This window comes from Penicillium arizonense, assembly GCF_001773325.1.
Source record: "Penicillium arizonense strain CBS 141311 chromosome Unknown PENARI_contig038, whole genome shotgun sequence".
Classification (NCBI taxonomy): domain Eukaryota; kingdom Fungi; phylum Ascomycota; class Eurotiomycetes; order Eurotiales; family Aspergillaceae; genus Penicillium; species Penicillium arizonense.
This window is the reverse complement of record NW_019173315.1, coordinates 52,381-74,562: the sequence shown is the minus strand read 5'-3', so window position 1 is coordinate 74,562 and position 22,182 is coordinate 52,381. Positions and strand designations below refer to the sequence as shown.

At 48.1% G+C, this 22,182-nt stretch overlaps 9 protein-coding genes across 9 annotated transcripts; 4 read left to right on the top strand and 5 right to left on the bottom strand.

The window, feature by feature from the left end:
• Nucleotides 1-325: 325 nt before the first annotated feature.
• PENARI_c038G01760 (hydrophobin family protein) lies at nt 326-834 on the top strand (the record flags this gene model as incomplete). The annotated part of the gene is made up of 3 exons (XM_022636961.1): nt 326-590; nt 641-726; nt 778-834. The coding sequence occupies 3 exons, from the start codon at nt 326-328 to the stop codon at nt 832-834; spliced, it is 408 nt and encodes a 135-aa protein (XP_022483135.1).
• Nucleotides 835-1,218: 384 nt separating this feature from the next.
• PENARI_c038G07321 (uncharacterized protein) lies at nt 1,219-2,798 on the bottom strand (the record flags this gene model as incomplete). Its single annotated transcript, XM_022636987.1, has 3 exons — nt 1,219-1,885; nt 1,935-2,303; nt 2,353-2,798. 3 exons carry the CDS (start codon nt 2,796-2,798, stop codon nt 1,219-1,221), a joined length of 1,482 nt encoding a protein of 493 aa, XP_022483151.1.
• Nucleotides 2,799-3,099: 301 nt separating this feature from the next.
• PENARI_c038G08764 (M24 family metallopeptidase) lies at nt 3,100-4,811 on the top strand (the record flags this gene model as incomplete). Its single annotated transcript, XM_022636995.1, has 8 exons — nt 3,100-3,181; nt 3,272-3,441; nt 3,493-3,901; nt 3,952-4,050; nt 4,104-4,185; nt 4,242-4,353; nt 4,402-4,561; nt 4,618-4,811. 8 exons carry the CDS (start codon nt 3,100-3,102, stop codon nt 4,809-4,811), a joined length of 1,308 nt encoding a protein of 435 aa, XP_022483182.1.
• A 170-nt stretch (nt 4,812-4,981) lies between these two features.
• rglB (polysaccharide lyase family 4 protein) lies at nt 4,982-7,127 on the bottom strand (the record flags this gene model as incomplete). Its single annotated transcript, XM_022636954.1, has 4 exons — nt 4,982-6,199; nt 6,247-6,261; nt 6,321-6,412; nt 6,470-7,127. The coding sequence occupies 4 exons, from the start codon at nt 7,125-7,127 to the stop codon at nt 4,982-4,984; spliced, it is 1,983 nt and encodes a 660-aa protein (XP_022483155.1).
• Nucleotides 7,128-8,310: 1,183 nt separating this feature from the next.
• Nucleotides 8,311-9,911, top strand: PENARI_c038G06495 (uncharacterized protein; the record flags this gene model as incomplete). The annotated part of the gene is made up of 3 exons (XM_022636983.1): nt 8,311-8,643; nt 8,709-9,710; nt 9,768-9,911. The coding sequence occupies 3 exons, from the start codon at nt 8,311-8,313 to the stop codon at nt 9,909-9,911; spliced, it is 1,479 nt and encodes a 492-aa protein (XP_022483190.1).
• A 181-nt stretch (nt 9,912-10,092) lies between these two features.
• PENARI_c038G04030 (transcription factor domain-containing protein) lies at nt 10,093-12,459 on the bottom strand (the record flags this gene model as incomplete). The annotated part of the gene is made up of 8 exons (XM_022636972.1): nt 10,093-10,460; nt 10,512-10,602; nt 10,741-10,750; nt 10,811-11,224; nt 11,287-12,116; nt 12,166-12,250; nt 12,307-12,395; nt 12,445-12,459. The coding sequence occupies 8 exons, from the start codon at nt 12,457-12,459 to the stop codon at nt 10,093-10,095; spliced, it is 1,902 nt and encodes a 633-aa protein (XP_022483159.1).
• A 630-nt stretch (nt 12,460-13,089) lies between these two features.
• Nucleotides 13,090-14,976, bottom strand: PENARI_c038G09606 (fungal specific transcription factor domain-containing protein; the record flags this gene model as incomplete). The annotated part of the gene is made up of 5 exons (XM_022637001.1): nt 13,090-13,191; nt 13,246-13,534; nt 13,581-13,998; nt 14,049-14,648; nt 14,955-14,976. The coding sequence occupies 5 exons, from the start codon at nt 14,974-14,976 to the stop codon at nt 13,090-13,092; spliced, it is 1,431 nt and encodes a 476-aa protein (XP_022483186.1).
• Nucleotides 14,977-16,461: 1,485 nt separating this feature from the next.
• Nucleotides 16,462-18,089, bottom strand: PENARI_c038G03323 (CRAL-TRIO domain-containing protein; the record flags this gene model as incomplete). The annotated part of the gene is made up of 4 exons (XM_022636965.1): nt 16,462-17,006; nt 17,062-17,161; nt 17,229-17,270; nt 17,328-18,089. The coding sequence occupies 4 exons, from the start codon at nt 18,087-18,089 to the stop codon at nt 16,462-16,464; spliced, it is 1,449 nt and encodes a 482-aa protein (XP_022483153.1).
• A 2,359-nt stretch (nt 18,090-20,448) lies between these two features.
• PENARI_c038G00914 (putative MFS transporter) lies at nt 20,449-22,114 on the top strand (the record flags this gene model as incomplete). Its single annotated transcript, XM_022636956.1, has 4 exons — nt 20,449-20,689; nt 20,748-21,009; nt 21,068-21,712; nt 21,763-22,114. 4 exons carry the CDS (start codon nt 20,449-20,451, stop codon nt 22,112-22,114), a joined length of 1,500 nt encoding a protein of 499 aa, XP_022483188.1.
• Nucleotides 22,115-22,182: the final 68 nt, after the last annotated feature.

Here is a 22,182-nt window from a genome sequence, read left to right as displayed (position 1 = left end):
TTGACCCCTGCCAAGAAACAATACTCTACGATCACCAGTGACCGTGTCGCTTGGAGTTATCCACTCATGCATTGCAGTGAAGCCGGGATGTCTATTTGAATTTCCGCAGGAGGACCCAGAGGTAGGACGGTACAGGGACGAAAACAAGAGATAGGAGAGAGCGAGAGCGAGACCTGACCACCAGAAAAGTTATAAAGGACAGAGATTCCCGGCTCAAATTGTCTTTCATCCACCATCACTTCACTCTTCTACTTCAAAGTCTTTCAGCTCATCTCGTTTCATTCATTTCCAATCGCTCTTCGTGTTACCAAACAAACCTTTCAAAATGAAGTTCTTCATCCCCACTGTTCTCCTCGCTGCCACTGCCATGGCCCTGCCATCCGCCAACAGCAACGTCTCTGACAACAAGGTGAAGGATGCCGTCAACAAGTGTGGAAACGAAGCCAAGATGTCTTGCTGCAACAAGATCAACAAGAACGAGGGTGTTAGCCAGAACAACATTGGAGTCTTGTCCAACGTTCTCGGTGCCATTGGCAGCGACGGCCTCGGTATCGGCCAGGGCTGCACTCAGCTTGATATCCCCGTGTCTGGTAAGTGACATTGAAAGACAAGTTAGAGATTGAAGCTAACGAGGACATAGTTCTTGGTGCTGCCGGTCTGACCGACTTCCTCAAGAAGAACTGCCAGCAGAACATTGCTTGTTGCCAGGACACCAGCTCCGAGGCTGTAAGTCTTACCTACAGTAGAGACGAAGAACAGACATGCTAACTGCAGTAGAACCACAACCTCGTTGGCGTTGCTCTCCCCTGTGTCAGCTTCGGCAGCATTCTGTAAATTCCATGTTCAAACGGAGCCCTTTTCCGTCTTGGAAATATCAAGAAGAGCCATCGTCCTTGTCAATTCTGGTGGTCTCTGCGGGAAGGGCTGACCGCAGATACGAGTACAGATATGTACACTAACAAGCCTTTGCAAGGGCCTTTGTTTTGCGATCTCATTAGACCAGTACCCATCTTGTGAGACTGTGGTCAAGGGTGGATCGAGCCATTCGTTTGTCTTCCATTTGTCGCCCGACTTTGGAATTCCTCTACTGTATTTATTCCTACTATTAATAGAAGGTCCTTGCCCTCATTTCCCTCCATCAAGCTTTGTTAGATTTCCTGCTCTCTTCTAGAAATGTGGAGAATAATGATGATTCTTTCGGCGTTGCTATCAACTAGACTACTCCACTACCTTGGCGTCTGTAGTTGTCGGCTGCTCCTCAACACCCCACTCAATATGATTATATCCGTGAGCGACCAAGTAGTCCTTCCATTCTTGATCACCGTGATCCAAAATGGTATCGCTATCCTGCAGGACGAACCATGCCAAACACGCCCCAAGGACCGCAAAGCCGGAGCCAATTAAAAATACAGCTTGAGTACCACGGGTAGTATCGTCACCCCAACTAGCCAGGATTGGCTTGAACACTTGCGTTCCAATTGCCGCACCGGCCTTGCTCCAGGCGGCAGCAAGACCCACCCCATGTCCGCGAACTGCGGTTGGAAAGCTTTCACTTGCAGTGAGAACAATTGTGGAACCAGGACCAACCTCTCCGAGGGTCAAAAAGATGCCATAAAGAACAATGAACAGCGGCAGCTTGGCTTGGATCGGACCCAGAGCACCCCCCAGGATAAATCCTAGGATGGCCTGGAGTCCGAAACCTAATGCCATGGTGCGGCGGCGACCAATTTTGTCTGACAAAAGACCTCCAATAAATGCACCTGGAATATAAAAGCAATTGATCACTGTTCCCCATGCCATGGTGAGGGCTAATGAAGATGTTGGATTAACCCGTCCGACGATGGTGGATGAGAAAAGACCAAAGGGATATGAGATATAATTGTATCTGACAAGGAATTAGATAGAACTCCAAATCATTCTCCTCGAGGACTTACATGAACCATGAGCCGCAAACTCCGAGTAGGGATCGCCAGTATTTCTTCAATACCAACCAGTACGGAATACGCTGCTTCTTCATAGAGCTCTTTCGATACGCCGAGCTCATGACCATCCGATATCTAAACCAAAAGATCGACAGTGGAGGAATGGCCCCCATGGCTAGAGAGATACGCCAAACCGTCTCGTAATGTCGCACCTGTTGGTGGAAACACAGCAAAAGAATCAAAGGGACAAGTGCACCAAACGCAAACCCCAGAGAAGCGGACAAGTCACCAATCATGGCAAAGATGAAACCTCTTCGCTTCCGGATACCAGGAGCTTCATCGGTCGCCTCTGCTGCACCAGCACCAGCTACAGGGTACTCCCTATAACGCGTAAGTATAGATCTCTAAGTATCCCGAACTGATGACTGACCCTCCAGCACCAACCCCAGCAATCCCACGGGCAATGACCAGCATCCAAAACATGCCATTCTCATTGACACCACTGGCGCCTGCGCTGAGGGCAATTCCCAAGACCAAAATGACAGTGGTAAGGACTGCGCCTGTTTTCCGACCTAACTTATCCGAGATGTATCCAAACGAAAGCATACCAATAATCATGCCAACCATGAACGCGTTGGACAATCGAGCGGCAACTGCAGTGGTTAGGGACTCTGGGTATATGACCCCCATGATCAATTCCAAGTTGCCGATGATCGAGGCGTTAAAGCCATCCGAACCGATAGCCAAACCACTGAAAATCACCATGAACACCATGGAAACACGGGAGTAACCCCGATCACCGTTGGCCACATCAGGGGCTTCTGGATTGGCAGATACAATGCCCTGGGACCCTTTTTTCTCTTCCATCTCTGACATGGTGATTGACGTCTCCGTAGGCTCGCTCGAGTAGTATTGCCCCCGTTTCTGTCAAAACAAGGGAACGGGAAGGGATCGGCCATTATATAGGAGATAGTGCAGTGTCAATCCCTTCACAGTGTAATCGCACCAATCTGCGTGCGGGGTTTGAACGCCGAAGCTAACGATGTAGTTGACGCTAAAGAGCGGCAAGGAGGGAGTGAAGGAAGGCCCACGCGAGAGAGGGGGCGAACTCGGAAGATAAAGACTAAGATAAAAGTCTAAGGAATGGGATTGGATCATTTCCCTCTTCACCATCACCATGTCTAAACTAGCATGGCAGCAGCCAAAGCGTGGATTTTCGAGTGTCTATGTTGTCGCCGCCCTGGGCTTATTGGTGACGGGTTATTGTTATGGACGTCATCAAATGCCACGGTCGCTAACAACTTCACCCGACCTTCAACAATGCGCAATTGATAACTTACTTGGAACAGGTCTTCCTTTCATGAATGCTTCTCCTATCACGCTCGCAGATTTCGAGGAGCGTCGGGACCGCCTGGCCAATGCTCTGGTGGCCGAAGATGCCGACGCTTTTGTCGTGGAACCGGGCTATACGTTTAAATACTATGGCAACGTGAGCCAGCCGGAATGGGAGGTCTGGGAGGTAATTCACACCCCGCATCTATCGGGAATGCAGGCACTGATATCTCTACAGCCCGAAGAACGCCCATTTTTGATGGTGGTTCGTCCCCAAGAGGATGAGACAGGCACCGTCAAGGCCAACACCACCTTCCTCTGTCCATCATTTGAAGCAGAACGAGCTCGCCTCCTTGGAATGCCTTTTAGAGATTCTATTCAAATAGTTCCGTGGGAAGAACATTGGAACCCGTATAGAACCCTTCAGCAAGCCAACGTGTTCTCTGGTCTTCAACGACACCCACGGTTGATGGTTGACGAAGAGATGCGGGACTTTATACAACGCGGGCTCGCTACCGTCGGCTTCGATGTGGTTGGCCTCAAAGGTAAAGTCGAGGAAGTGAGACAGATCAAGAGCGACAAAGAAGTCGACATCCTCCGCGCAGTCAACACAGGCACCGTGGAGGCGGTGCGGCAGATTAGGAAATGTAACAGGCTGCAACGCCCTCTTTCAAACCAATGCTAACCCTTCTCGAAGGCCTCTATCCTGGTCTCACCGAGACTGACATTGCCGTCGCCCTTGATAATGCTTTGCGGGCTGCAGGGTTGGAACCCTTCTTCGATATTGTGCTCTTTGGTCTGATCCATCTAGCAAAGTTTGCCTCAGACCTTGATGCTGACCAACGCTAGACGAGAATGCCTCGAACCCCCATGGAGGAACAAATGGATCCAAAGTCCTAGAGTCTGAGACATTTGTATTAATCGATGTTGGGTTTGTACTTCCTGAACAGCCCCACGATCCCCACTGGAGAGCTGACAACGTCAAAGGGCTCATTTATATGGATACTCGTCGGATATTTGCCGCACCTTCTTCCCACCATTTCTCGAAAAGCCATCAAGGGGAGACACGTTGTCGCCTCGGATGTTAGAAAAGCTCAAAGTACGTTCATTAGGCCCGAACTAACCTATTCTCATTGACGCGTTATAGGTCTGGGATATTGTCTTCGAAGCCCAGACACAATCTATTCACCAGATGCGGGAAAACTCGACAGCATCGAGTGTGGATATCGCTGCTCGTGAGGTCATCACTGATGCAGGCTACGGTGAAACTTTCACACATCGTGTGGGACACGGAATCGGAATCAAAGGTCAGTACATAGTCGCTGCTTTTCGAGTATCAAAGCTAAGCCAACTATGTGTACAGCCCATGAAAGCCCTTATCTGAACCAAGGAAACCTGGACAGCCTGCTCAAAACCGGCATGACCTTCACTTCCGAGCCAGGTATCTATCTGGTCGACAAGTTTGGTGTGAGACATGAGGATGTGTTCCTAGTCCAAGGAGATGGAGAACCTGAGCTTTTGACAGGGTCGCGGGCTATCGGACCTTGGGACCCATGATGACCGCAGAACGGAATCCCACCTGGCCTGGGACATTGCAAGTTTCCCCCGAACTGGGAAACTGTCACTGGAATAGAAATCACCTATCGTAGCTTGCGGCGTACAAAATTGGAAAAGTAATCAAATTTCTGCTAGTCTAAGAAGCTAGCATAAGCCATGTCCGATCTCAATCACTTTATCTCTAGCCGAATTGCATCGTATTGCACATAGACAGTGGCTGGAAGAATTGCAGTCTCTGTATCTGTCGCGTTAAAGGGCAGGTGAAGTCGCAGAACATTGTCTCCGACCCGAAGCCAATCTGCAGGAAATTCCATTTTTGATCCAACCTGATAGCAGCTCACCGCAGACCGCACTATACAGCTGCTTGATTGGTTGAACCCAATGACGAATGTGAGGGGGTTTAACTGGCCATTGATATAGCTTTCGAGCGATAGATTGTTGTATTGCTCAGCATGGTTGTACACATCGGTGTTACCCGATGCAGTCTTTGCACCCGCTAGTTGAAGCGTCAATGTTGCAGTCTTCACATTTCGTAATTGCTTCGAGGTGAGTGCAAAATGAATATTCCAGTCATTGGTTGTGTCGTACTCAACGTGAGAGTCACTCGCCGTCGGCCCGAAGACTGACCAGTGGACAGTGCTCAAGTCAGTGGCTGGATCACTAGTGCCGATCGTGTAGTTGACACCATTCGGGAAGTCAGCACGCCAGTCATAAGAACCCCAGTAAATGAGATATTCCGGTGGATGGAGGGGATGAGTTGGATCTCTGGCATTGCCACGTCGGAACTCTCCAGATGACTTGTCTGGAGTACCGATTCGCCAAATCTCTGTCCCTGCCGACTCCTGCTTCCATTTCTTGTGCACTTCCGTCTGCTTGCTTGCACGTACAGTGATTCCGTCCAGAACGAAATCACCGAAGATACCCTCTGCGTAGACAGTGAGTCGATATTTCCCTTCCTTAACGCGATCAATGCTGAAGGTGCCATCCGGATTCACATCTGTCCAGTATTGATAGGAGCTCGGGACCACGCTGTTGTCTTGGAAATATTGTCCATCGACCGTGAGAATCGCGATCGGGCGAACAGCGCCCTGAGGAAGCGTGACGGTTCCTTTGACACTCCCTCGCTGGCTAGAAGGAGCGTACCCAATGACATGCTTAGCAATGGAGTCATAAAATGCAGCATTCCAGTGAGGATTTGCCAGTTTTTCTGCCTCCGATCGCAACTCTTCAAGCGTCGCTGACCCCCGGCCACCATTGAACAGATAAAACTGAGGACCAAATGTTCGATCAAATCCATCTGTGATGTTAGGCGTGCCCTCGCCGTGATGATTTGACACGATATAATTGTAGACTATCCCATCGACTGTTAGGTCGGAGTGAAGTGGGCCCTAAGACAAATTAGCCTCTCTTTTCCACGGCCTGAGTTATGACATACGCCGTAGTAGGTATCCTGAAAAAATTTGTCAGAAAACTTGTATCAAAACTTGGGTTGAGAGGGGCGGGACTCACTTTGGTATTCATCACTAGCCAGGCTCCATAGGTTGCGCCGTCTGACGTGCTTCCATCGGCATAGAGACCATGAACACTGTTGTTCCTCCATTCTAATGATTGAACTTGGTTAATATAGGATAAGAGTGAGCAGAAAGAAGCAGCCATACGATTTGAGAATGTGTATTTGGTAAAATAGTCAGAAAATTGAGTGACGTAGGGATCGCTCGGTGTGTTATTGAATGTCCATGTCGCATCTTGAACAACAATTTGCTTTGCAATGGCGTCTTTGCTTGGCAGAGGTGCAGTTTGGACATCGCTGGATGTAAGATGGGTCCAGAGATCAGAATTGGGGCGGAACAAGGTTCGGAACTCCTGTAGATTGCGTAGGAATGGCGTAGTTTTGTTGTTGTACGTCAGTCGACTGAACATATGCAGGCCAGTTTCGCCGTCACGCAGGAACCAATATTGTTGAAATTGCTGGCCCGTGGGTGTGTAAGTGTCGGTCAGAATCATCCCTCCGTACTTGGTGCCCGTTGAGTCTATGCCCTGGACTACTTCCATGCTCGGGGTCGTGGCCCCAGCAGTGTAAAAGCCCGAAGGAATACAGTAACAATCGAGATAAGGGCCTATTCCCGTGGAACCAGACTGGGGACCCAGCAAGTCTTGGCCATCAAGAGAGAGATCGACAATCTGACCAACACTCTTCTTTAGAACAGCTGTGAGCCGATCATTGCCGAGTGTGATGTAGGTTTGATTTTCCGCAACATGTAGGGCTGTGGCCGTGGCAGCCCACGCTGAGAGAACGGTCACCACCGAAGTCCGCATATTGAACCTACGAATTGCGGCGTTTAAACCAGCAAATTCAACATGGTGAGTGGCGAGATAATAAAGCAAGGAACAAGCAATACCGGGTATCAATGGCCCGAAATAGCGGGTTTCCTGAGGCCAAGTCCATCTTAACGTGTGCACGCGGACATCAAAATCCGCCAATAGCTGGTGAATCCAAAAACACGATTCTGAGGAAGCGAAGAAAGCTTCTACTAATCTTGGGTGCGGGGTTGACGGAGAAATTTCTCGGACGTTGCTCGCCCGACCTTAGCTGTTAAAGACTAAGAATCTGATCGGAGAGGATTCTCCCGCAGGAGCTCAAACATAAAGACCTCGGGGAAAGAAGAGAAGCCAGTCTGTGATCTCTGGGGCTTGGCAGCTTCGGCAAGCAAGCTTATGTAATTACACTTCGTTAAATTGGCTAACTAACATTAACTTAGCTAGTCCATGTAATCACAACCATGCCATCTATATAGTATCTCAAGTCCAGGGGGTGAAGAAGGCATGTGACCTTGCTGGCCTAGATTGCCAGGCCTCAAAATCTCGTGATTAACTTAACGTTAGTTACAGGATAACTAGATCAAACTGCCGACCTAACTTCCGAAAGACTTTCCGAATGTCCTCGAGTAGTGCAGATCCCATGGAGCTATTCCGTCGACACGTACATTAAAAGGGGTTTCACTGCCAGATGACGTCCCAGCCTCTCCCACATGACCGTTTCTTTAGTATCCCCGTGGGAACGGGAATATCGGATATCTGGCGATGTTTCCGGACCTCATCCCGAACAGCCTCCGGGTCAAGGTCCGAAGTGCTTACCTCGGGATTTTGTTCTGCATCGGCAATATTAACGCGGAATTGAGTCGAGTCAGTACAGATGAAGTGGTCCCTGTCGGCAGCTGCGCCAATGAACAGCAGCATTTTTGTGAAACGCTTACAAGTGCGGGCGTCAGTCCGTTGTTCAGTTCCCACACCCGGCCAACTTCCCCATGGGGTATCAGAGAGGTGTAGTTGGACTTAAAGATGGACACCTTTCCTTCCCTCCTGCCTTGCTAACAACGCTTTTTCATCTTTGAAAAGTTGTCAATCAGGACGACAACAAACCATTAAGTGCACCCGCTGGGGTTGTTAGTTATTCAATCGTTGGTCTCCTTGGCCGCGACAGAGCGCCCTCTACACCAAAATGACAGCAGACGTTGCAGACTACGTTGCTTCCGAAAGCGCCGGGGCAAATTACGATATGAAGAGCCCTGGAACTAGAAACCCCGTTCACTTGGAAAATGTCGGATCAACTTCCATAGATCACCAGGCCCTAGACGAAAGGATCTGGGAGAATGACTCTCCTCAAAACCCCCGCAACTGGTCCAATTCGAAGAAGAATGCACAGATCCTAATGGTGGCTTTTCATTCTATGATGGGAACATTCATGGCCGCCGGGATCATACCCGCCTATGACACTTTTGCGGAAAAGTATGGTGTCACTGTCCCCGATGCCAGCTATCTGACATCATTCCAGGTATGTGTTATCCTGGCCCACCTAAGTGTGGCGCGGTCGCTTACCAAGGAGATACAATCATGTAGATCCTGCTTCTCGGCCTATCGCCCTTGATCTGGAACCCAATCACCGCTGTCTACGGCCGATATCCAGTGACTCTGCTCTCAGCTTTTGGAAGTATGGTTTGCAATATTGGCGGCGCGCGATGCACATCGTATGGTGCACAGATGGCCACTCGCGTTATCACAGCGTTCCTGATCTCTCCTCCCATCGGAAACGGGAGTGGTGTCATAACAGAGCTTTGTGAACCGGAGAACCGAGGCAAGAAGTTAGGCTGGTGGACTCTAATGACAACAATAGGTACACCAGCGGGTCCGTTTTTCATGGGATTCGTGATCAAACATATCGGGGTTCAGTGGATATTTTGGATCTTTGCCATTATCAACTTGTGCCAGTTTTTATTCTACCTTGCTTTCGGCGATGAAACAATTTACAATCCAGAGAATGAGCTCAAAACGACTGGCTTTTGGAGTAAGATGATTCCAAGAAAGATCAGCTCTCGTTCTATAAAGCTCCAGGACATTATCGAACCGTTTTCTCTTGCTCGATACCCGCGCATCTCGATCGCCGCATGTGCTCATGCAATTACCTTCTGCTACGCAAACATTGCTTTGATTGTCGAGATGCCTATCGCGTTCGGTGAAAAGTTTCACTTCGACGCCCAACAAATCGGGCTCCAATTCATTGCCATCATTATTGGTTGTGTGCTAGGTGAACAAGTTAGTGGACCAATTTGTGACTGGTTCCTTGGCCGTGTTCGCAGGAGCAGAGGGAGCTCATGCCCGGCTGATCGCCTCTGGCTCTCTTACATTGCTTTTGGTACGATATTCGCTGGTCTGCTAACCTGGGGCTTTCAATTACAGCATGCGACAGCTTGGAATGTCACTCCTTGTATCGGTGCCGCAATTGCGAGCTTTGGTAACCAGATGCAGACCACTATTCTCACAACCTTCGCCGTCGAAAGCAAGAAGGAACGTGCGAGCCAGGTTGGAGTTTTTGTCAATGTGTGCCGACAAATCTATGGATTTGTAAGATGTTACCAATATCAAGATTGTTCACGGACGTTATTAACTATTTTTAACCAGCTTGGACCCTTTTATTTCCCGGATATGTTTACAACGCTGGGACTGGGTGGAGCTTCGGGTGTGATGGTTGCAATTATCGGTGGATGTGCCTTGTTTCCAATTATTGCAGTCCAATTTGTCGCCACTCGCGCGGACAAGCATTAAGATCTAGAGGAAACTGCCCCGTTACACTGTTCTAGTGTCACCGCGTTCCACAATCTCTAGTTCTATCAGTACCATGGCACGGCACGACCAAAAAAAATGTACATATTCCTATCTACCCCCAAAGGATATGTGATCAACTTGGGCGTATCCTTATGGTTCTTGGGATTGGAAAAAGGTCACACTAGAAAAGATTACTCGGGACACTATTTAACCAAGACATATCCTGGAAGTCGGGAAGTTCAAAACTGTCCAAGAAGGCCGCATTCATGCCTTCCCCAAAGGACATCTCATTCAATGCAGTCGTCGAGGTGACCGAAAAATCTGGACGAGGCGTGTGGCTGGGGTTTTGCAATCCCTCAGATACAACTTGTTCATAGAGAATTTCAAGGGCAGCCACGCAACGTCGTGCGGACGTGCTATAGCTCTCATACTTGCGAAGGATTTCGAGTGCACAGTTCCAGGACCGTGTGACAGAATCTTCTGTTACTTCAGCAAGGATCGCAGAGCATAATCGGCCGGCAATCAAGACTGTGGCAGATGTATAAACATCTATACAAGTCAGAATTAAACGAGCAAACATAAGAAAATACCCATACGAACAGAGAACATTGTACCACCAGGCTGGTAGCGGGCCCCCGGTGCCATCCGCAGGAACGTTGTTGTAGATGAGCTCGATTGATTCCTGGGCAGCCTTGACACATATTATGGAGCATTGGAGTGCAACACGATGGGGGAATGAGTCATTCATCGAGATCAATGGATCTGTTGATGAATAATCTCGGGTAGCGCAATATTTGGAAAGGGTTGGCCGAAAAAGTAACATCCGTACGTGTAAAAACCTGCCATAATTAGTTAGTAAACACAAAATACCGAGAAAATCATGGAAATTATTATCTGACCTTGCGCGTAAGACAATGCTTTGGCGACAGAAGATAGGGTTTCCAGGTGCTAATGAGGATCCTTCGCGCAAATGGGGAGGAAGGCTTCGCGCCCATCGCGCCAGAGACCGGTCAAGCTCGAATATTGTCCTATCCCCTTCGCTGGCGACGTTATTAAAGTAGAAATCATGAATATCATCTGAACCTTCATCCGACATGGGCTTGTAAAGGCTGAGAAGAACATCGTTCATAATCTCGTAAAGCTCCAACGATTTGCCGAAGAATGCCATGATGGAAGGCAGGTTCGATGGCTGGGCTACTTCCACATTTGATCCAGGGGGGATGTATTCTTCATCCACGGCGGCTGGGAGAGGAACTGCACCACTGGAGGTCTTTGAGATCATCGCAGGACGGCCAAATGTCATAGATATAACTCTGCAGGAAGCCACAGTCAGGAACAAGACTTCCATGACAGCCGGATGTAAAGCGTTACCTACCTATCCATCAAAATACACCCGTGCCATATTTTGCGCGCCAATTGCCGTTCTCGGAAGGTTTGAAGGCGGTTGATGGTTTGAGGGAGATGAAGTCCCAGGCTTTGCGCGTTACGAATTGCGAGCCCCGTGACAATCCAGCATTGATGTGCAGAATCGGTGCTTTGCAGATATTGAGCCATAAGTAGTAAGCATTGAATCAGACCAATGGATCCAGTGTCCCATAAGTTGAACTGAAATAGACCTTTCGCCCGGGAGAAGAAGACATCTGCGGATGTTTCTCGCTCTGTCGGTGGGACGAAATCAGCCAGCTGACTAGCCAGAGCAAAGATAACATTAAGAGTGCACATCAGCATGCTTTCATCATACTCCAGGCTCTCACCACTCCAGATCTTTTCATACTCATCCTTCATCTCGTCAGGGATCAGAAACGGATACAATGGGAAAACATAATCCCAATACACCTGCATCAGGCTGTCTGCCATTTTCCGCGGCGGTAGCACGTAATTTGCCACAGATGACTGTGGTCGCTCGGACCGTTTCGGAATGATGTTCGATGGAATAACAGTATGAGGTAGCGAAGACCCCAGGTGTGGAGACAATACCCTCTTGTCGACTGCGGTCCTAATTTGACGCATGAATCCTGCTGCGCTAGAGCTTCCGAAGAATCCCTGGCTAGCACGCTCTTCCTCGACAGCACCCATCATCGCATTGACGCCATCGCCATCACCGATGAGAGTAGATATGTTACGCTCACTCGGAATGTTTCGTGCATAACTCTGGGATGTATTGGGCTGTCCAATACCAGAAGTCGGTGTCGGTGTATTCACGCACTAATATAGGTCAATTAGCTGTATAATAAATGTCCATTAATGGGCGAACCGGTGTATGGCCTGATCCCTGGGTCTTCTCGGAATCTTGGGGGCTTTCAAGTTGTTTAATCCGGGATTCCAGATTGGAGATGTATCTACAAGTACCCAGCATTAGCTTGTATTCGGTGAAACATAGGGAAGGTATTCAAACTTGCGTTTGTCGTGCTCTTTTCTTCTCCAATTCCCCTGTATAAACGCAATGAACTCCGCGTCCGGTCCTTTTGCTGCATGGCCCACACACTAGGTCGAATCAGTACGGGTCCCGTTCCGGGTCTCGTCAGTGACATACTCGGTTGCACACCATCACAACGGACTTTTCTGGCGCGGCAATCGTCACATGCGACAGCAATTTTTCGGCGCTTCACTCTGTCTTGGGATTCGGAAGACTGGCGGTTCATGATGGCAATCAAGTCCGATGCAGGAAGTAGAACGAGGAACATAGGAAATGTTCGGGATGACATCCGAACAAGCCCGGGAGACAAGTCACGACCAAAGCTCATTTGGCGGCACGTGACGGGCTACATGGGGCAAATATAGAGTTGAGTACTTCATATCCGTGCTAGTAACCAAAACGTATCGAATTAATTGATTATGCTATAATTGGTTATACTTCAATCTTCATGTAAAGTTCACCCATGCTAGCCATGATTCAGACATTTGTGGCATACTCCCGTCAAACCAACCGAGAAACAAGTCGTCGTCGCTATTCATATCATGAGGTAAAATGTCGTCCTCGCTTAGATTATGACCTGATGCAGGGCCCGCTGAGATGCTACAAGGGCCACTGTTCACAGAAAGTACTTGGTCCAAGACATGTCGGATTGCCCTCTGACCCTGCTGTGCGACACGATAGTTCCCATCGTGGGGCGCAATGATGGCGTCCAAGTATGACGCAAAAAGAGTAAGATTCTGGATAACTTCCGAGCGGGGAAGATTAATCGCTGTTGACCGCGGCGTGGATCGAGTTTGACGTAGCAGCTCCACAGAGAGAACGCCAGCCGAAGGCAGACCCGGCAAGCACATCTAGGAATACAAGCTGGAATGTTAGCCATTGTATCATTCGCCATGCGACAGATAGGTATACTCCTACATTTCCTATATGACTGCTAAGGGAGTATCCAGAGCGAATCTTTTTCGATACCATCAGGATCACCGCACTGAGTATCTCTCGCGAGATATCAATGATTGCCTCGGGTTCAGTTTCCGTGCGTTGTGCTAGGGTCCGATACAGCAGGAAATCATTATAGAGAAACTCCATATGTACCTCGAAAAGAAGATCCTCCTCTACCCTAGATATAATGGACCCGTCGCTGTCAGGGTTCCAATGAAGGAATTCAGGCAACAATTGGCGTTCTTGACGGGATTCGTGTGATAAATTTCTGTTCAAGTTAGCGAAGTCCTGCTATTGACAAAGTGACTTCATACGCGACTCGATGACTCAAATCACTTGTGCGACAGCTCAGTGATAGCTCCAGGACCTTTTCACGAAGAACACTGGTAACAAAAGCGACTCGAGGCCAAGCGCCTTTCATCAAACTCGCTTCTTGATTCCATCCAGTATGTTTATCCAATTTTCTAATTGCAGCGTCGCGAAAGGGCGGATCAGCGAATATTTCCTCAACGCTCAAGTCCAGAGGCATTTGTATGTCACAATAGCGCCAACTGATGAGTGGTGGTCGACCAAGGAAGGTGGCAAGCACCTTATCGACTGTATAGGCTGCGACCATCGTTCTTTTACGCATCTCGGCAAGGAAAAAAGGAGTATTTGCACTCGAGTCTTGATGAAGACCTAGGGCGAATACTGTCGTCGATAGTTCTCCAAGCTTTCTCCATGGTCGGAAGTCTGCAAATCCGTTAAGCTTTCTTCTCGCAAAAGGGATCGGGGTTACATACCACTTTCACCATAGACTATCGTAAGGAGCGAAGTCTGATGCAACAGAAGCCAGCTTACAATGTCGTTGATTATGCCACTGCTATCGCAAAACTGAAGGCATGTGTCACCCACTGCGGTGGCTGTAATAGCAAGCTTTTTCGCATCCATTGCACCCTGGCGTGTAAATATGGGGTCATCGTGAGAGATCCAGTCTGTGGTAATACCTGTCAAAATGAACAGAAGGCCAATGACTTCCCATCTGCCAAATGATGCGGACTTGAAATCTTCCCAGCTCATAGAAGGCCGTACCTCCAAAGGCCGGGCGTGAGTTTCAAAGAGTTTCTTAGACATCATGAGAGTTTGTTGACAGAGGTCCATGCCGTCATAGTCCGGATCATTCCACATTTCCTCGACTACAGTAAAGACCATATTCGTAATTGGCCAGCCGATAGTCCATCCCTTCCATATCTTAAATCGCGCAGTGACCAGATCTCTATAGAATGGAAGATTCTCTAGAAGTGCCAATACTTGAGCACCGAGGTTGACTCGTTTCGTATCGACGGGAAAAGTATCACGGCCTCCAAGCGAGACATCTTCAGCAGGCAGGCCATTTCGGGTGTCTGTGAACACATCAGAATAGCTAGTTTGGCCTAGAAACCCTGGAGCAGAGACAGAGAACTTTTTTTGAGTCCAGCCATCTTTTTCAGTCGTTGGTGAACTTGATATATTCGAGGTATCCGCTCCGTGAGCAACATAGCGCTTCTTCTTCTTCTTTGGGTGTATGGCGGTGGTTTGGTTAGTCAACGGTGCTGGATGGTAAATACAACGGTTGTGAAGGCCACGGCGCGAACAACGTCCACAGACTGGACTTGTGTGGTCACATCGCAGCTTTGATGTGCGACACGGTTCGCACGATGATAGCTGACCGTTACGCCGAGGGGTTGCCATTGCGCGAAGATGCCTCTCGGTCTGTCATGATAAGCAGGAGTAGAGGTGTCGGTTGTTCGGAGCTCGAAGCTGGGAGCTCGGAGCTCGGAGCTTACCTGCTCCACCCGTGTGTGATTACTAACGTGATGAAGTGTTCTTTGCTTGGGCCACCCGTGCTGGTCACTGACAAGGAGTGAGCGATCTACACTAGCTTGTTCCATACATGGCAGTGTATTGGATAAGGCTTCTGCTAGATGCCTAACTAGAGTTTTAAAGCAGAGAAACAGTTCAACTCTGGAAAATTGACCTGTGCATACTTTCTGAATGATCGCTGAACGACAACATGCATTCCTGGCAGGTTATTTGAATAACACTTTTCAGTGACCGAAAGTAGTTAACCAGTACTCCATATTTTAATGGGGTCAAATGTGTAGCTTGTAAAACGCAACGAGATATTGTCTGCTGGTAGTCCGAGCCCCGAGTCCCGAACGCTTGAGTGACATGGAATCAGTAGACAATAGAATACGCTAGGAACAATATTATATGGCTATAAATACAGACAAAAACTGCTCAACGCAAGATTGTTACAATTTACCTTGTTATCTCTTGTTGCTTCTGGGAGTCGCGAAAACTATCCGCATTTATATCTTCAGCGCACTTCTAGTGCATTTCTTCTCAGATCTTTCATAATGAGCCCATTCACATTGTTGAACAAGCTACGAAGGAGAATGGACACAGCGAAGGTATCAAAATGAGCCCAAGTTCATTTTATTGGTGTTTTCCTATGCTGAATTAATAAGAGAAGCAGGGTAGCCGGAACTTTCGGAAAGAAGATATAGAGTCATCAGTTCCACTACGCAAGGGCAGCATGGCCGATAGCCAAGACAAGAAGGAGAACGTTGGGATTGAGAAGCTCAATTTGAAACAAGCTAGATATAGTGAGTACGTCTGTTGCGACATATGAAGGGTTACTCATAAATAAATAGCAATGATTTCCACAATGACTCGAATTTAGGCTGGCTGGGTTCAAAGCTGAGTGCAGACTAAGCTGATGACTCTGCAAGGTCGAATTAGCATGATCGGAGGAGTGATTAACAAGAAGGGAGAATAGAAAAGCTTTACGGACGAGATGTTAGTTGGTATTTCTTGAGATATACCTGGTAAAATTGTAGTCGTACTTATTTTCGGTTTCAATACTCCGTAAATCTTGCTTCATGTAATATAATAATATAATATTAGAACGAGATTTTGAATAGAGAGAGAAAACCACTGAGAAACCCCCAAATGGATTCAAACTCGTGAGTGATCCAAGCGGGAGCGGAAGAGTGATTATTTCAATCTTATGAACAAGTAATACATGCCACGGAAGCCAAACAACGGGAAACTGGTCTTTTAGGATCTTGGGAGGAGAAATAATTGCTAACGGGCTGCAGAAAAAAAAATTGAATAAGGATCAATTTGAGTATCTAAACCGTAGACGACATAATATTGGAGATTCATCAACATTTAAGAGACAGTGGTCTGCGCAGCGTTCCGGTTCACCCTTTCCAAGTGTTCCACTTCCGATAACTTCGTTGTTTCAACAACCTGAGTTTCGGCGGGAACATCTTTCGGGTAGAAATCAATCTTTCCACCCTCCTGGATAACCCTCATTCGGTCCAGGCAAAGACGAGCTCGAACATATGGGTCAAGCTTCCAGTGGTTGACTCGCAGTCTCTCCACCAGATAAGCCCTCTCACTTTCGCTGGCTTGGATCTTGCTAGTGTCCTTTGTTTTGGATGCATCAATCCATGATGAGGTCGCGGATAGGAATTCTTCACCAATGGCTTCACGCTCGGCTTTCAGAGCATCGCGGGTAGTAGTATCGTTCATCCGATCATTTTCGTGGGCATCCGGTTCGACGTATTCGTATGACCACTTCTCGTCGCCACCCATCTCCTCCACAATCTGATCACGAGAGATGAATTTCTCGAGATCGGCGACACTATTTGTAAATTGAACTTTGGCGGCAATCTCAGGATCCATCCATCCTCGGATAAGTTTCCAAATGCCTGAGGGACCCAGTTAGTGAGTGACTTATCCTGAGATGAAAGAGATAAGACTGACCAGAGAACACCCATGGGGCTTTGTGAATGAGCATGATGCCCAAGGATTCAGGGTAGTTCGCCTCAAAACACTTCAGAATGAATTTTACAGGTGGATATTCCTACCGCGAAACTTTGTTAGCTCTTCAAAACAAAGGCTGGTTATTTCCTCAGATCCCCATCACATACCATGTTCGATAATCCGAAGTTGGTCATGTCGAATAACACAGCCTGCTGCAACGTCAGAATAGCCCCTGTACGCCAGATCATCGTATAGTAAAAACTTACAGCAGTTTCGACCGGGGGAGACAACGTCAATCGCACTGACTCGATAACATGCACAATATAGCGTTCCAATGACTCTTCAGTTTGGGCTCCTGGCTTGTGCAGGCGAACTCTCACCACGACGATCGGCCGGCCGACCTTGTCGACGCCATGCACGTAGCTCTTTCCCATGCGCATTTGAGACAGGAAGTCGTTCCCAGCTTTCTGCTCACTTGTGCTCGATGTATTTTGAGTCTGTTTGAGGGCATGGAGCTCTCCCTTGGCCATAACATCCTCATCCACATGCATTTCCTTTACTCGCCACACAATGGCGTCCATCATCATGGCAAATGCCTTTGGCACATCCCACTTTCGAGCCCGCAGGAATCGCAGGAGCATAGCATCCGGGTGGTCATGCTTAAGGGTATCGAGCACTCCTGTACGGAGCTCCGTGGGTGTAATCTCGGAGAGCGCCTTCTGGATTGCTTTACACTCGGGCGCTCCTGCTCCGATCTCACCAAGATATCTCAAGATCTTTTGTTGGTAAGGTGTAGTAGGCGCTGTGGTAGTCTTATCAGAAACATTGCTTTGCGTGCGGCCAAGGAGGGATTGGCGTCTTTGGGGCTGGGCAGGGCTAGTATGTTCCTCGACGCAGCCATTCGATGCTTCTTCGCCCATAGACGGCTCGCCCGCCCTGAGTAAAATTGCCCAGAGCTTCTGCAGCTTGGCCTCCTGTTCCTGATTGATGTTCCCAAGGAACCCAGGTCGTGGTCCGTCGGCAGCCATTGTGGTGATGCAGTGAGGTTGTAGAAACAAAGGACAAGAAAATAAGGAATTGAGAACAAGTCGACACGTTGAATGTGGAAAAGGACCTCTGAACTATCTATGCAAGAGTCCCAAAGGCCCTCAGGGGGTATGCGGGGTCAATGATATAAATTTGCGCCTCCCCAGATGATCGTCCAAAATCCACATGAAACCCCTCATTATGCCCTACTAAAGCAGCCTCGGTCCCCCGGATTGTTGGGGAACTGGGTCCATGCACCCCATGATTCTGACTTTGGAACTGACGATCGCTTGCAAGCCAACATGAGCCAAACATCGAGTACGATGACCCATTTCTTTTGAGGTTCACCTGGGCGTGAAACCTCGGGTCCTCGGTCGTGACGTTAAGTTATTTCAAATATCATACATGTGGTGTGCTCAAAATTGGGGACTCGGTGGAGTCTCATGTCACCCCCTTAAGAAATGCGCTTCAGTCGATATTTGAATGCCTGGGCGCGAACTCTGGATTGCCTCTTCGCTTGCCCTTGCCCTTTCTTGCGGCAAGGCTCAAAATGCCGAGTCGTTATGAGAAGAGTCGTGTTTGCAGTGGGAATGTGGGAATATGGATGTCGATCCTTTCCTTAAAACTCACGATGATCAATTCAGAAGTTTCGTCATGGAGACAAAACCTCGGTGATTATCTTCACTGCGGATCATTGTCTGCACAATTGCAGGCTTGGGAAAGTGAGACCTCATTTTCATTCTAACTTGCTGAAGTCCTGGGGAGAGAGCAACCCCGGGGCCCAGCGGCTGGGACTGGAATTACGCAGGGTCCGTATTTTGCCGAGGAAACGCCGTACCCATGACCAAGCGATTGGGCTTGCACAGAGAGCTATCGGGTTTTTTTTTTTTTTTTTTTCAAATCTACAGAGTTAAAAAGATAGTAATTAATTTCACATCGAATCACCAACACCCGACACCTATTATCTCTTTCCTCCTTCAAACCTTAAAGTGCTTTGTGGGCCATTGACCCGGGATTCTAATGGATTGCATGAAATCACAATTCCAACCGAGCCCAGCTGTAAGTTCAATCTAGCAGATGGAAGTCTGGAGTGCGACCACAGATGTCCTTAACGTATCTGATCTTCTGACCCGGGGTTCGAATTTGTGATCTGTCTCCTATATGCAGAGTAGTCTGATACAAGCTCTCTCTACTATTCATTTCACAATTTCGCGAAGGAGAGCACAGTTTTCGTATTACTTGCGGAAATTAAGCACAGAAACCATGATAAGATCCTGGTCGCTGTCCAAAGATGGGATGGTTCTCCGCAGATTGCTCTGCTCTGTATATCATTCAATTAATGAGGCCTCAAATACCGAACACACAGATCTGCGATACATTTGGGGACCCGTTTGCTTTCATTAAATAGAAAAAAGCAAATAGAGTATAGGCAATCAGTCTACTACTGGGCGCAACGAACAGAGCAAACCAGAGCCAGTGGTGCAGATAGTAGTGCAGCATTCATTCAACTAGGAGGGTGATATATCTTTTTAGCAATATGAGGTTTGAAATGTGTAGAGAGAGGAAGGCAAGGCATGACACGGAAATAGTGTTGACAGACGATATTAGAGCCCTGGAGTAACTCTTGCCTAGTCTTGTGAGTCAGCCCAGGAATTTCAGACAATGGATTGTCCCGAATGAACGGGCTAATGATCAGTTAATAAATTGCGGGGCTTCTTGCTGCGTTTGAATTGATCCGACGATATCCAAAGGATACGGGTTCCAAATCAGAATTATTCAGTCTGTGGATAAAACGATCTCGCCTGAAGTGGTCAAAGTATCTAATGGGGGATTTGCACAGTGGAAGACGGGACAGTATGGTGCACTTAGTATTTGTCGACGAGACTGGCACGTCAGCCTGTGACGATGCTCTCTCTATACGACCCGGGAGAGTTTAGCCCGGAAAATTCAGCATTCAAGCTAGGTTCAGAGTGAGCCTCAAGAGTTAACGAGTGTCCTGTGAATGTTACTGGTGAGGGTGTAGGCTGTCTTAGGGCAATGCGTTTATTTTTCTATCGTAGGGCAAATGATTTGTGTGTCACTAAAAAGACTCATACAATCGGCCAACGCTCAGATTGCCGATCCTCTGGTCAGATAAGGGGGGTGGGATTGGGTTGGGATTAGCCGGTATCGCTCCACTGAATTTCCCCGAACATCGGGCTGTAGACACCTAATTGGCGGAGGCTTATCAGCCAAGACAGCCACGTGCTTAAACTTTATTAGCGTTATCTTTCCGGTTCTATTATCCGGGGCATGTATATAGAAGTCGAATCCAGCTAGAAGGAGTATGGGAGGTAGCTGATTATGGCCGCACTCGTAACCATGTCGAACGCAGAGCTTGAATCAGGGCGTCTCTCGCCGTCAAAGGAAGCGCCAACTATTGCAACTGCCGATATCTCAAAGGAGGCGCCAACTATTGCAAGTGTCAATATCGATCCCAGGGCAGAGCGCGCGTTAGTCTGGAAGTTCGATCTTCGTCTCCTCCCTGTCCTTGCAATTATGTATCTGTTCAACAGCTTGGACAAATCCAATCTAGGGAACGCGAAGACAGCTGGGCTTGAAGGTGTGTAATTCCTGATGACTGGTGAGGCTTATGGTATTGATGGAAAATAAAACCACAGAGACACTCTCATTGAAAGGAACCCAGTACAATCTGATTCTGAGCATATTTTTCGTGCCATATGTTTTGACTGCTCCATTCTTGGGTCTTCTCGGTAAGAAATATGGGCCTAACATCGTGCTACCCTGTATGATGCTTGCCTTTGGCACCTGTACCATTCTGGTAGTCGCTGTTTTCAACTTCAGTGGCCTTCTCGCCATTCGATGGTTTCTGGGGATGGCAGAAAGTGCCTTCTTTCCATTGGTGATCTATTACCAAACGACGTATGCCTGCCCTTCCCCTCAGTTGTCATATTGGAGCTGTGGTTTAACTCTGTTACAGCTTTTACCGCCGAGGCGAGTTAGCCCGCCGACTAGCTATTTTTTATGCTGCACAAACGATTGCCTCAGCATTTTCTGGATTGCTCTCTTTCGGAGTTTTCCAAATAAAATCGGGTCCATTGGCCTCTTGGCGATATCTGTTCCTGATCGAAGGAGGAGGAACCGTTCTCTTTGCACTCTTTGCACTGTGGTACTTGCCTCGGTCGGCTTCAGAGGCTGCGTTCCTGACCCCGGAAGAAAAGGAACTAGCATACCTTCGACTGCAGATTGATAGTTCTTCGGTGGTAAACGAAAAGCTGGACATCCGTGATGCATTCCGCGTTTTCAAACACGGTACTAGCTGGGCAATTCTAGCCATTCAAGTTTGCCTAGGTGTTCCGCTGCAATCGGTCCAGCTATTCCTTCCGGTTATCATCAAGCGTCTTGGATATAGCACAGTGAAAACCAACTTGTACACTGTAGCGCCTAACATTTCCGGTGCTGCAGTGTTGCTTATACTGGCTTTTGGCAGCGATTGGACCCGGTGGAGATTTCCGTTCATCGCACTAGGATTCCTGTTCACGTTTGTTGGATTCATTATCTACGCAACCATCGACGTTCAGCGGGATCTAAGCGTTGCATATTTCGCCTCATTCTTGATGACTTGGTCAGTCCGGCTCAATTGGACAGAGGAACATCCAGCTAACGCTTCTCTAGGGGAACCTCTGCGCCTTCTGTTCTGCTTGACACTTGGTACAACAACAATATCGCAAATGAAGGTCGACGTGTCGTCTTGACGAGCATCGCTGTTCCTGTGGCCAACTTGATGGGAGTTGTCAGCTCAAACATATTTCGCAACCAGGACGCACCGACTTACCTACCTGCCCTAATCACTACGGCGTCATTCGGCGGTGCTGGCATTGTTCTAACACTCTGCCTCGGAGGTTGGATGATAGCAGATAACAAAAAGAGAGACCGGGCGCAGGGGGTTCACCTTAAAGCAAAGAATATTCCAACGGAATACCTTCAGGATGGACCTGCTTCTGAAACATTCCGTTGGTTCTATTGATGATTACTGAGTGTGTATGATAAGTTAATGAAAGAAAGACTCGTTTCAGGTGAACACAGTGAGGGCAT